Raw genomic sequence first — 13,850 nt, 5'->3', positions numbered from 1 at the left:
CTTCTTATTATGTTATAAAAAGTAGCAAGAAAAATGAGTTAAAAAGAGTTAAAACCTCATCCCAATGTTAATCACTTGATTTTTTTAATGCCAGGACGTCCCAATCAGATGCAAATGCCCGTTTTCTTACTTTATACAAATATAAAAAATAAAATTTTTAATTATTATGAAATACAGTTGAGTTGTGTATACTTGTCCCACACTTTCTGCATGCCCAAGCAATAGGAGAAAAATGAAAGGTATGTGTATTTCCCTGTACATACAGCTCTTCACAGTGAGGTGCGACAAGGGGGAGGATATGCCTGGAAAATAGCAAAGAATATTTCTTATGTTTGATTCTCTGTGCATGATTGTAAGATTGTTTTTGTAGACAAAGCCAGCAAGTGGAATGCTCTATGTATGAACTGGTAGATATTCTTAAGCACAAGTTGAAAACAGATGTGAGAAGTACTCTGGAGGTAAGACCTCTACATTGTAAAAAGTAAAATATATAACCTCTTATAACCTAGTTAGGTATTTGATATTTAACTTACATGCTGGGTAATACGGTAATTTCCTAAAGCTTTCCCTTATAACACTTCAGGATTCATATGCCTGCGCACATCTTGACATGAAACAGAAAATACGCTGCCAAGAATGTCTGTCCTGTAGCTACTATAATCTGATGGGACAGCTTTATCAGAAGAATACTGACTCTTTAGTCAGATGTGAGTCTTTCATTTTCAGATATGCTATCTTTTTAATATCATTTAAAGATTTTTTCACAACTTTTGTGGTAAATGTAACCTCACTTACATATTAATCTAGGCACAAGGATTTCTTTGGAGTCCTTAAGACATCGCTTACGTGTTGTTGACTCTAAATATCAGATGACCAAGACTGTAGAGACACAGAGGGTTCCTCTGTTCAAAGCTGAAATTCAACTAGCTATTCCAAATGTTGTCTTGAGACCAAGTCTTGAAGATATTCAGGTAACAAAGAAATTGCATGTCTGTCGTTTTTGGTAAAACGTTTATGAACACATTGTTTTAAAACAAGATATGCAAGTTTAGTCAGTATTAAAATTAATAGCCAGGAGACTCAGGAACTCCTGTGCACAACCCTCTACTATGCAAACATTTCAAAGTAAATGTGAAAATAAAAATTAATGCCATTGACATGGCCTGGTTCTCTTTAAACTCTTACAGAATATCCAAAGACTATCAGTCTGAAATATCATTTGGAAATCAGCATTGTGCTGTAGCAAGTGAGACATAATGAAAAATTCAACTAACCTGATGCCCTAAACTATGGAAGAATTTAAACATCTATATAGATTTATGCTAATTCAGTAGAATTCTTGCACATGTACTTAAAATCTTCTATGGTGTCTCAAATTATTCACAAAGTATCAGTTAGTTATAATGCTGACTTGTAGATTTCTCATTTGTCACTCTCAAAATCAATGGCTAAGTTCTTTTATAGATTTCATTTACAGTCTTTGTGGTGTTGTCAGTAAAAAATCAGACAACAAAGTGTAATGTAAAATATAGTAGATAGAAAAATAATATAATTTATACAACTGCCTGTATAGGTTATAGAATCCTATCTCAAATTCAGACAAATTTATTTGGGCATTCTAACGTGGGTGTATTTTTATTATATTGTATTTTTATTTATTTGTATTTGTATTTTTAGTGATCCTACTTAATGCTTATTAGAATATTTCCTGTAAATATTCTGTGGTATGGTTTTTCCATTTTGGAATTATCTAGAGAATTTTTCCTTTGTTAGGCATAATCTCTCTGAATGTTTTATTGTTTTTAGAGTGCTGTAAACAAAGCAGTAAATATGATTTTAACAGCAGCCAAAGGTATTCCCCTGTGGAAATTTGCTTACTTGCATCATAAGCAGCAACAGGTGGAGTATTTTTATTTTAATTACTTTAAAATTTCAATATTTGATTTAACAGTTCTTAATTTTCTAAGAATATATTCTATATAATGGAATCTTCCTGTTAAGTGGAAAGTAGGTTTTAATATAATTTCTATACTAAGTAATTATTTCAAGAGTAACAATCCATTAAACTTGCATATTTTTTAACACTAAAGTCAGAAGTAGCTTCCAGAAAAATCTTTTAAAAAGATTATTCAGATGTGATGATGATAGTGAGTGAAAAGTAACATTTATGCATGTGCACTACTCGCTGAGTATAAATTACTATCACTCTTACCAGGCAAAATCTATTTTAAGTGCTAATCTTCCAGGCTGCTACTGTAGCATCTGCAATGCTACAATACATAATGCAATAAATACATTGCAAATATTTTTAAACTGTCGTAAAAATGACCTCAAAGCCTTGGGAAGGTCTGAAGGCTAGCCAAGAAGTCAAATTTATTGAAATACAGAAATGCACTGCTAGGGTATTCAGATAGCCTTAATTCTGACCTATGCAAATGAAATAAACATAACATTATCTCTGTGGGACACATGACCAGATTCAATTAACAAAGTATTTCATTTCCCTCCATCCATAAAAAAGAAAGTCTTCTTTTTAGATAGACACTCAAATTTGCACAAAATAGATTGGAATAAATGAAGGGGAAAAAAAGAGATATTTCCTATTTATCTAATCACTACATACTAGTGGAAATCATCAATTTTTAGCCACAGTTTAATTTTAATACATTTTAATAACACATAACACATTTTAATACAGTATTGTAGGCTGTGGTTTTTCTTTTTTAATCCAATTTTGTTTTTGAAAAGAGAACTAACTGTTAGGCAAGCTATATCTGAACTGCCACAGGAAAAGACTCTTCCATGTTCAGGATTCAGAATCACAGAACAGTTGAGGCTGGAAGGGACCTTTAAAAATCATTTATTTTGATTGTCCAAGTAGATCTCTTATGGCCATCACCTTCATCTTGAGAAAGGAGATAATTCCAGTTCCGAGGAGGAGGAGAAATTTTCCTGTTTCCCCGTTTGTTCAAAATTTTAGTAGTTTAAATATTTTCGATTGTAATTTAATCTCCTGTGCCTGCAGCTATTATCTTAGTCTTGAAAAACACAGATCTGTGCTGCAATGCGTCTATGTAAAAATATCTCCCTGATTGGTCAATCGGATGTTTAAAAAAAAAAGAGAGACTTCTAAAAGACCATCTAAAAAGACCATTCAAGTCCTGCAGACAAAAAACAACTAGGGAACAGTGAAATGGATTCACAGTTTTCTCCGCCACATCAAGCAGAATTGATCAAGCTTGCTTATTTCCAAGCAACAGCTCTCCACTGCTTGCAGCCCTGTTTTTTGGCCAAGAATGGGACTAGAGTTTATTCTAAAGAGAGTAGGAAGGCCTGAACAGTTTTGTGGGAGCAAGAAACAGTACAGTTTTACTTGTATCTGAAGTATATTAGACAGAAATAATTGAGACCATTATCATAGAGCTCCACATTGCAATTTTTTATAAAATTATCTTTGACACTACAACTATAGTTCTGTAAAATGATGCAAGCTAAGAATAGGGAGTTCACCTGTGGGTTCTTACTTTGCACTTTTTAACTGTTCTTAGAAGTGTTTTACTATGTGTGATATATTACTTAGATTGTCACATTCTGGATGTATGCTGTATTAATTTTTCACATTCTGGACTGCTCAGTAAAACTACTGGACAGATGTTTAATCTCATTTATTTTATGCCAGATTGAACAAGCTGTTGCCATAGACCTGGGGGATGATAGCAAACTTGCCAGGATGGTGGCACTGAAACCTTTAGACAAACAGATCATCGAGCATAAGGATATAAACAAAGTTGTGATCCAGCTAAGCACAATTATTTTATCTCTTAAAACTGAAGCAGTGGATATTCTAAACAGCTTTTCTAAATTTTCAGACATCTGGAACCAGGTTAAATACATGTTTAATAAATTTTTTTGCTATAATGTGAACTGTACTATATAAACTATTTGAGATTGTATAACTAGACTGTGTGCTCTGTAGAAAGAATGATTCATGTTTTCTGTCTTACATCCCCTCCTGTCCTGAACATTTTCTAGCTTTCTAGGGCCTATAGGATGATCTTTGGATGTTCTGGTGTCATAGTAAAATCCATATACCTCTTCTCTCCTCTTTTATTGACCAGAACTTGCCATTCCTATCAATTAAACCATCTGAGAAGAAAACAGAAGAACAACAAAAAGAATTTTGGGAGCAAGAATAAACTTGCCATCTTTCTTACAGTAGGATGAGGAGTAGCTTTGGAAGGCATCTTGTCTGTATAGGTTCTGAAAGGAAACATTTAGCAGAGTCTTTCAAAAATCAGACTACAAAATTGCCCCTGAACCTTAAACTGGCTAGTTCTCCTTCAGCAACCATTGCTGAAAGCAGCTTTTTTGTTTCTTCATAAAAATGATAAAATCAATCAAGGAAAACTTTCCATTAATAAGGATTCTAAAGCAGAATAGAATCTGAGCTGATGGAATTGTCTTCGTTAGGAACTAGCTCCAATCACATAGATGATAAAGCTCTGAGGAACTTTTTTGGCAAGAGATATTTCATGCAATATAATTTTATGTAGATGCTACCTAGTGATGCCAAAGGTGCTACCTTGTGATGCCAAAGGTGCTATAGTTAGGCCAAAACACAGTCAGGATATCTTATCTTTTAACTGCCAGCTATTCTAGCTTCCCCTTCCTAAATCAAGTCATAGTCTATGTTATTAACAACCACAATGTCTGGCATTTCCTCTCATGTTGATACCTTTGCAGTTAGAGTTTAGGCCAAATTGGGATATTTTCACTTCTGACATTGAACACTCTCTTCATGGCATGTGGGAGTCCAAATCTTATGCTTAGTTGCTTCAGTTTTTGAGGCTATTGATTGAGCTAACCACACAATGCTGGTACATCCTTTCACCAAACCAGGCATAATCAGATTGGATGATGCAGAATCATGGTACTGCTTCGTTTTCAATAAAATCTGTGAAATTGTTGTTGAAACTCCTCCTTAACCTCTGAATTCTTTAGGAGTTAGCAGCATTTCCCCTCTTTATCATTTCTGCAAGACCATTGGTAACTGTTACTGGTCATGTTGGCAGAAAAGTAATAACAGCCTCTCAGAAGTATCACTGTGCAGATTGTAGATGGAGGTCATTGAGAAAGATAACAATCGTTTGTCTGTAATTGAATCCACAATTTAGGACATATATTGGGCCCAAGGTGCTGGTGACACTGAAAATCTTGCATGAGCACAGAATAGTCTGCCTTATTTAAAGGAGAGATATCACACACAGGGCTCTATCCCCTTGCAGCAAGCTTCAACAAGCTAAAGGTACTCTGTTCTCTAAGATCCATCCTTCCCTGCTTGCACCAAATGACCTGACTTTGAATGCTCCTTGCTCCTATGTTTGTACCTACTAGTTCGATATGCTGTTTCAGGAAGAGGAAGGATGGCTGAGCTGATCAGCCACTAACAGCATAATTGCCATAATATTTCTACAAGCAGTTCGAGGATGTGAGTTGCTTTTGGGGGCTGACAGACATTGTAAATCTCATAGTAATATTTGGAGGAATAAGGGATACCCTAATCTGTATCGATTTTTGAATTACTGATAGATTTAAAATGCTTTAAAGAGTACTATATAAAGAACAAGAGTTGGAAAAAACAGGTCAAGCAAAATAATTTGATTTTAATGCTTAGATCTTAAGCTTCTAGACAGGGATCATTTGTGACTGCACAGTATATTAGGCAGCTGATTCCCATGTAGGCTATTGTAATACCAATGCTAAAAAATAACTAAAACAACCTTCTTTTAATCTAGGATCCAGAAGAAAAAGTGAAGGAATTTTTAGAAACTAACCCAACAATGGCAGAATTCCAAACTCAAATTAGTTATTTTTCTGTAAGTGTTATATGTATTTTAAAAAACCCTGTACTAGTCAGAGAAATTGTAACGAAATTAGAAAAATTGATCACTTGTTTTTTTTCCTCAGCAATTGGAAATCCAAATCAGAGAACTGCCAAAGCACTGCATACTGGAATCAGTGGATATTACAACAGAGATGTTGCAAATAGCCTTAATTCAGGAATGCCGCTTAAGACAAAGAACATTTGGATTAGCTTTGAATAAAACGTCTGCCACAGAAATGGATGAAATTTATTCATTCATTGACAATCTTAGGAACAGATTAAACAGGCCTATCCATGACCTTGATGATGTACGGGGAGCAATGGAAGCACTGAAGGAAATTCGAGAGAATGAGATTAAAATTGAAATGAAAATTGGACCAGTAGAAGACTCTTATTCTGTGCTTCATAAATACAGTCTACTCTTTCAAGATGGAAACACAGAAAGAGTTGATGGATTGGCTTATGCTTGGAAGAACCTAAACATACAGGTATCATAGCTATGTCATACTGTTCCTCAAATACATATAGCAAAGTTTTTGTCAGTTTTTTTTTGTTATGTCTAGAGCAAACCTAATTAATTATTTTATTACTTAAGAAACTCTAGGTTTTTTGTTTTATGCATATTTTTCTTCTTTTTTCTGCATTTAGGCACTACAGGCTGAGGATTTGCTCCTAAAGGTACAACCAACCATGAAAACAGATTTACTGTGTGGTGTACAAAAATTCCAGATTGATACTGCAGAATTTTATAAAGACTATGATGAAAAGTAGGTAGATTGTGGTGCATTACCATTATGCTTCATTAGTGTTTGTTTGAAAAATGATGTATCTAAAAGACTGCAGGAAAATAAACATACAGAAGTCTCTAGGTATATATAACAGGAGATTTAAAAAAAAGTCTAATTTCAAAATAATACAAGATGGGCATATACTCATATTGTCACAGATTCTTTCCCATAATTTCAGAGCTGGAGTCTGGGGTGAAAATCTAGAAGAGTTAATAAATTGGGGAAAAAATCAGATTCTCAATCCAGATCCAAAATTAAAATTTTTTTGAAGATTCTAAACTCAACAAGACACTTAAGGAGATATTTGATATTAAGTGCAGATGTAATGCCTTGGAAGTGAGTGCAGATTCAGATTCTAGATGTTACTAAGTTCAGAGTTTTCCTTACAAGCATGCTTATGTTGGCTTTCTTTAAATTAAGGGGCATATGTGCTTGATAGAACAAATCTACATTGGTAACTTGATGTGACACACAAGGAAGGACAAGAGTCTGGTTTGCCACAATCTGTTGTGGTTCTAGGATGATTCATCCGCAGTGTGTTTATTGGCAATGGAGTTCACATCAGCTGTTAACAGGTATGCTTAGGCATGCCCTGCGAGTCTATAGCCCATAGGCAATGTGAAGCAGCTTTCTATACAGCTGTCACAGGCTACTAACCATGTCTGTGCATAGGGCATAAACTGCTGAAGGGTCTTGGAGAAGATGCATCCCGTACTTTACATTCCTGTTACAAGCAGGGTGCTCCAAGCAATAACCTAGCATTTGCCTTCAACCTTGTCTTCACCAGGAGTGAAGCTTATTGAAGCTGTATTTGTGTTTGAGTGCATGCCTTAAGATTCCAGCTATAAACAAAAGGTGAATTTGTACCTAAAAGGAACCTGTCTAGAGCACTAAGTTGCTAATGTAGATGCATGTGTTGTGCTGTTTGCAGTCCTAGTTCTTGAGCTGTCCAGATGAAGAACTCGTGGAAACATATTGGTGCTGCTGTTTTGCTCATTGTAAGGACCTGAGAACATCCCTCTTCCTGGAAGTTTGGTTTCTTAGGCTCAGGGCCAACTTAGAGATAGTGTATCTGAGGGCTCCCCACTTAGACTGGTGACCTTGGAGAGAGCACTCACAGGCAGCTGTATGGGGAAGCCTCAGCTAGTGCTCCTCTTCCCATGGGAGCTGCTTTTAGGTTGAGATTCTAATGCTTGGCCTTGCCAGAGCTACAGCCGTTGCCACAGTGCAGCCATGCTGGTGCTTGGCCATGGGCCCCACTGATCCAGACCTGGACCCCAACCTACAGACTCGTTTCCTGGTCTGATCTCAGACCTGTGTTGTCACTATGGACTTGCCTGGTGATCTGTATCTGACTTTGGTCACCACCACTGGACCTGCTCTTCTCCCAGACTTGCTGACTTGCCTTTCTAGCTTGACCTTGGATGTGACGTTGACTTGACTGGAGATCTGAACTTTAAATTGAACCTGGCTACCGTTGCTAGGCCTGCCTACCTCACCTTGCTTGGGTAGTGTGGAACTGAGTCCCAACTGCCAAAGCTACTACCTCTGCCAGCTGTGTTACTGCACTTGGCTCCTGGCTTGGATTCTCTTGCAGAGCAGCCAGGCTTTTTTACTCTCTGATGCCCTTGTGCCTTTATTTCAATCTAGAGGTAACCATGGCACAGTAGCATGAGGTACTTGGCAGCTATCATCCCAAAATTTTGTTAAGATGCAGCCAAGAAATGGTCTCAGACCTGAAAGCTGGAAATTACACTCAGTCTACCAGCTGAGATGTACTCGTTGGGGCAAAGTCTTCCTTCTGTTTTTCTAATTGCTTATTTATGGCTAAGCATCAGCTACCACAGTTTTCACCCCTGAATTATACTTGCTATCTTTCCATTTTTATTAAGAATATAAAAGAAAATCATCATTATAATGTATTTTTACAGAAGAAAAGAAATAGCAAATTACAGAGAGAAAACATTTATAGATCTTTATAGCTGTTTCTAATATTATCTGTTGATAACCCCAATGAATTGTATTATTAGAAGAGATACTGGGATTTCCTTCAGGGAATACTCTATGTGTAATTTGGGGGATGCAAAATTGTACTTTGGATTCTAGTATCTTTTGTGAAAATTTCAAGGAAAAAGTGTTTAAAAGGTTAAATGCTTTTCAGTAAGTCAGGTCTGTGTTTTAAACTTCTGTTGTATTTTTTGTGAAACCTATATGGTTGATAGTTGTATTGAATTTGTTTTGGTTTCTACAGGGGCCCCAGTAGGGAGGATGTTCCTCCCCAGGAAGCAAGTGACAGATTACAGGTCTTTCAAGCCAAATTTGATGAACTGTGGAGGAAGTATATCACTTTTTCTGGTGGAGAAAAGTTATTTGGTCTTCCTATCACAGGTAATCTGTCAGGGAACATGGACACCTGATACTAGGCTACTAAATTTTCCTGGTGGGCCCTGCTAAATGCCTTCAATGCTGAATTAATTATAGGAAATTGTAGTCCGTTATAATTGTCTTTCATCTGAAAGTATTCATGTGAAGCAGTGACTGTCAATTTGTCCTTACCTAAACATCCATTGAAAAAAAAAAAGCACTGTTCCTACATCCCAGGTCCAGCTGCTTAATTCTCTTGCTTTTTTGGTTCAGAATTAAACATGTTTCCACACTGTGTCCCAGCATAAGGAACATGTTGATGAAATATCCAAACTGACCATGCACAGATACAGAATGAATTCACTTGTGTTGTTATATCATCTTGGGTCCCTAGTCAGACCCACTTCAAGTTTTGGAAAGCATAGTGGGAATTAAGTTTAGTTAATTTAGTTGGTTAGTTAGTTTAGTTCCTACTTTATTTAAAGCAGAAAGTTCGAAACGCACTTGAATTCATAAATACTAACTTTAGCCATTTTTCTATCTGAAGGCATTTGCAATAACCATGATATATATACAGGGAAATGCCAAGGAAATAAGAGAAATCAAATAAAACATTTCAGTTAGAGAGGTGTGTTTTAAATATTTTCAGTGCATAGTGTATTCTACAGGTTTATTTTGAATGCGAAAAAAAAAAAAAAAAAAAATCCAACCCCCCCCCCTTAACTAAATGGTGAAGACTTAGTTGGAGAGTATTTCAGCTTTTCTATAAAGCTACAGTATACTCCTTTGTAGCCAATTCAGCTACTTTTTCAACATCACTGCTAGAGATAAGTGCAGCAATTTAAGTAATTACAAACCGAGCAATTTAAGTAATTATCATGCATCAAAATCTGACGTCCTTATATAATGTAATTGAAAAAGTTTGTCTTATTAGACACTATCTAAAGGAATGAAAATCTGATGTCATATATTTATTATCAAATTTAGAAATACATTTATGTCTATGAGTACAATTATTTCTAATTAATGCTCACAAATTTATTCTTCTAAATTTTGCAACAGAGTATCCCGAACTGCACAAAATTAAACGTGAGCTTTCATTGCTTCAGAAACTTTACAGTCTTTATAATTCAGTCACTGCTAATATCAACGGATACAATGAAATACTTTGGAATGATTTAAATATTGAAAAAATTAACAGTGAACTTCTAGATTTTCAAAACAAGTAAGTTACTAATTATTTGTTGAAGTGCATACAATTTATATTTTTCATGTTTTTGTGTTCGCTAACTTTTGGAAGCTGCCCTGTGGGGCAAAAATATATTAATTTATTTCAAATTCAGGCTTCCTTAAGTGCTCAGTACAATTGCGAAAGTTTCAGACTGTGATGCAATCAGTAGGTAAGACATAGTCTTAGGTAAGTCTGCAAGTCCCTCCAGGCTTATGGAGTTTTAGTGACATGATTTAACTGTTGTAGCTTAATTAATTAATATCCTTAAACTGAAGGTGAATGAACCTGTGGCAAGATAATTATAAATATTATAAATTACCATCATAGCTGAACTTCATAGCTCACCTTCTCAGTAAGTTGATTTACACCTAATGAATTAGTCTGTGATGTTAGGCAAAATTTTGACATGACTTTCTGCTTCTGCACATTTGTATGGAATGAAATCATTATTTCAACGAGGGTAGGTAGCTACACTAAATTCTGCGGGATTATTTATTAAGACATTAGAGAGGAATGATGTTTTTCACATCGCATACAGATAGCTGAAACCATACTTTCTGCTTTCTGCTGTGTTGGTAGAGACTCAGCTTCAGTTGTTGAGCAGCCATGGCAAAGTCTGCAGCACTTCCATAACCTACCTTGTTACTTTGTTCTTTCAGAGTCAGGGGCTCATGAAATAGCAGGATTTAGCCCTGTTTCCTCTATGCTCAGTTTTCTTTGATCTCTGAATCCTGGTGCTTGAGCATGGACAGAGTTGCTAGAAAAAGGGACATTTGTTACATGGAGGAGTGGATATTCTATATGCAGACCTTAATATTCTGTGCATCTATTCCTTGAATAGTTATCTGTACAAGTCTATGTTGTAAGAATTATAAAATATACATCAGAACCAAATTACATGCAAAAGTCTCAAAACAAATGTATAATTATTTTATCCATTGCTGAAAAAAATGTCATGAACAGTCTCTATTTTCTTTCTTCTGTTATTGTATTTGTTTGAGCATTTTCTTTACCATGTTACACAGTGGCTCTAACTGCTTTCTCAATGAGTTATATCAAGGCAAGTTCATACTCAATGTAAAGAGTGTTCTTTTCTGCAGATCCTCTCTTCTGGAACAGCCAGTGTGTGCCTCTTCGCTTTACCGATAGTTCTGATCAGCTTTTGATTTTGGATTCACCAATTTGACCTAAGAGAGACTTCAGTTACATTTTATTATCATTCAAGAGGAGGAAATTAACCTTTGTTCTTCCTGTCAACCAAAATCTTTGAGAAGGATAGGAAGGTTTTCCTATGTGCAGACTTTTTAGGCTTATAGTATTTTGAGCACGCTACTCTTTTGGTAGGGGCCATTTTTTGTACACAATGAAAGGGCAGGATGGAGATTTTCTTCCTTTTTTGGAAAAGCTGTGATAGTTGGCCTTTAATCATTACCTTGAAAAGAAGCTCATGGAATTGTATTTAGAATAGTAGTAAAAATGAATGTAAAAGATGTATAAATTTCTGCATTCGGACAACATCTGTAAGTCTTACTATTTCAACAAGAAATAGTATTTTGCATTATCATTTTTCTACAGTTAGATCTATTAGTTAATATTTTTTTACAAGTTCTTCTGTCTCCTGGAATTCTAAAGAAAGACAGTGTGTGACAACAGTTTTAGAAAGTTGCGTGTTTTTTACCTCATTTTTTTTTTACCTTTTTATTTTTCCCTCTCAAGTGTTGAGCTATCTTTGGAGCTGGGTGGCTGTCAATAGGCTGCAAATATTTTTCGTAATAATGGCCTAATCCAGTACTATCCTTTCTTTGGCAGACTTGCCTGTAAAACTGCATCAGACTACTTTCATTAATTCTAGAGAACTCTCATGGGGCGATACCCACAAAAATGACTAAGATGCTATCTTATGTTAGGAAAGGTGCCAGAATACTGGAAATCCAGTTAGTGTTATAGTATAATTGTGAAGAGATGCACAGTTCTTTAGGATATTGTTCTTTTTTGCTACCACTTTTGAAATAATAATATGATACAAAAGTTAGAATAAAAGTTTCCCTTTATGTTTTATTGTAATAAAATATAAAGAGAATGTCCAGTAAATTTAAGCCTGATTAATGGAATAGGTGGTTTTTTTTTTTTTTTTTTTTTTTGGTTATAGTACATAACTTACAGAACTTGTTAGAAATTATTGCTGAGCACCAGACAAAAAAAAAGAAAAAGTAAGTTTAATTACCAATCTAAGAAATCCAATTTCCAAAATCCAATGTAAGACAAAATTTTTAAGAATGTTAGCTGTTGTGCCTTAGCATAGAAATAGCCAGAAACTATCTGTTAAAGCCTCATGACATGACAGAGTAAAATATCCCATTCTGCAGTGCTTTTCTTATATCACATTTGATACTATCTATAGTTGGATTCACGATGACAGACTGCATAGATTGTTGCAGTACTGTGACAGTATGCATATGTTTGTATACCTCATATACCAGCAAGAATTGAAGAATTCACACATGTTCCAGTGTTGTGTGACAAATCTGCCTTATTTTGAACTGTGAAAAATGGACAATTCCTATGAAGGAATTTTTCATAATAAGTTGGCTTTATGCCATTTTTCCTTCCTGCCGTTGAGCTGCTTAAGAATTGCTGTCAGTCTTTGATCCATATCTTTGGCAGATGAAAATTGGCATACCTATTAGAAGCAAGTAGAGCTGTGACAATTCACAGTAGCTGAGATTCTTCATTTTCATTTTTTGTTCATCTTGAAATTGTGCATAAAGAAAGATTTTTCTTTAAACCTCTTTCAGCAAACTAGGGATAAAATAGGACTTTTCTGATTGAATCTGAAGTATTTTTCTGCTGGCAAACAGGTCATTTTTGGTACATTTTAGGGTGTACCTCATTTTGCTTGAAAAAAATGCATATTATTTAATTAATTTCCTGCCTTACAAAATTGGTTGTATTTTCAGCTTTGTAATAAAATACTGATCTTACAAAGGCTTAAGTTCAGACATGGATTTGAGTGTAAAGTTAACCTCATTGAATTCAAACTGAAATAGAAACCAAACCATTCTAATGTGATTTTTACCATCTTCAACAGTATTTCATGCCTGGTTTCTGATCAAAGAAACAATCAACTAGATTTTATGTTGCTAGTCAGAAACTAGGTTTTCATTTACAGTCTACTGGTCAACTGGTTGAAAAATGAGAATATATTGCACTATTAAATGGTTAACTGTGAGTATTTAGAATCTAATATTTCTTCTTTCTTTTTTTCCCTTTCTCTTTTCTTTTTTTCTTTTTTCTTTCTTTTTTTTTTTTTTTTTTTTTTTAAAGAATCTGTAAATTACCTAAAGCACTGAAGGAATGGCAAGCTTTTCAAGACCTAAAGAAGAAAATTGACGACTTCACAGAGACCTGTCCTTTGCTTGAAATGATGGCAAACAAAGTATATTCAGCATAATAATTTACAGATAAGATTCACTTGAGAAATTGTATTTAAGATTATGTTGTAGGACTATAAGATGGTTCCTGCAATTCTTTTTTATAGATCGAAGAAGTTTCATTTATGGCAAAAAGTCAGTTATAGAAAAGT

The 13,850-nt window shown here is 35.0% G+C and overlaps 1 protein-coding gene across 1 annotated transcript in view; it reads left to right on the top strand.

Moving 5' to 3' along the window:
* LOC134136209 (dynein axonemal heavy chain 5-like) overlaps positions 1-13,850 on the top strand; it is a 162,285-nt gene that overhangs the window by 29,383 nt on the left and 119,052 nt on the right. Inside the window, exons 23-33 of the mRNA XM_062567962.1 lie at positions 371-458; positions 584-707; positions 808-971; positions 1,807-1,899; positions 3,680-3,883; positions 5,796-5,876; positions 5,968-6,372; positions 6,533-6,651; positions 8,924-9,060; positions 10,099-10,261; positions 13,592-13,703. Coding sequence (XP_062423946.1) covers positions 371-458; positions 584-707; positions 808-971; positions 1,807-1,899; positions 3,680-3,883; positions 5,796-5,876; positions 5,968-6,372; positions 6,533-6,651; positions 8,924-9,060; positions 10,099-10,261; positions 13,592-13,703 — 1,690 coding nt within the window. The remainder of the gene's footprint in view (positions 1-370; positions 459-583; positions 708-807; positions 972-1,806; positions 1,900-3,679; positions 3,884-5,795; positions 5,877-5,967; positions 6,373-6,532; positions 6,652-8,923; positions 9,061-10,098; positions 10,262-13,591; positions 13,704-13,850) is intronic.

This window comes from Rhea pennata, chromosome 2 (assembly GCF_028389875.1).
Source record: "Rhea pennata isolate bPtePen1 chromosome 2, bPtePen1.pri, whole genome shotgun sequence".
Taxonomy (NCBI): Eukaryota; Metazoa; Chordata; class Aves; order Rheiformes; family Rheidae; genus Rhea; species Rhea pennata.
The sequence above is the reverse complement of the archived record's forward strand: the minus strand, read 5'-3'. Positions and strand labels throughout refer to the sequence as shown.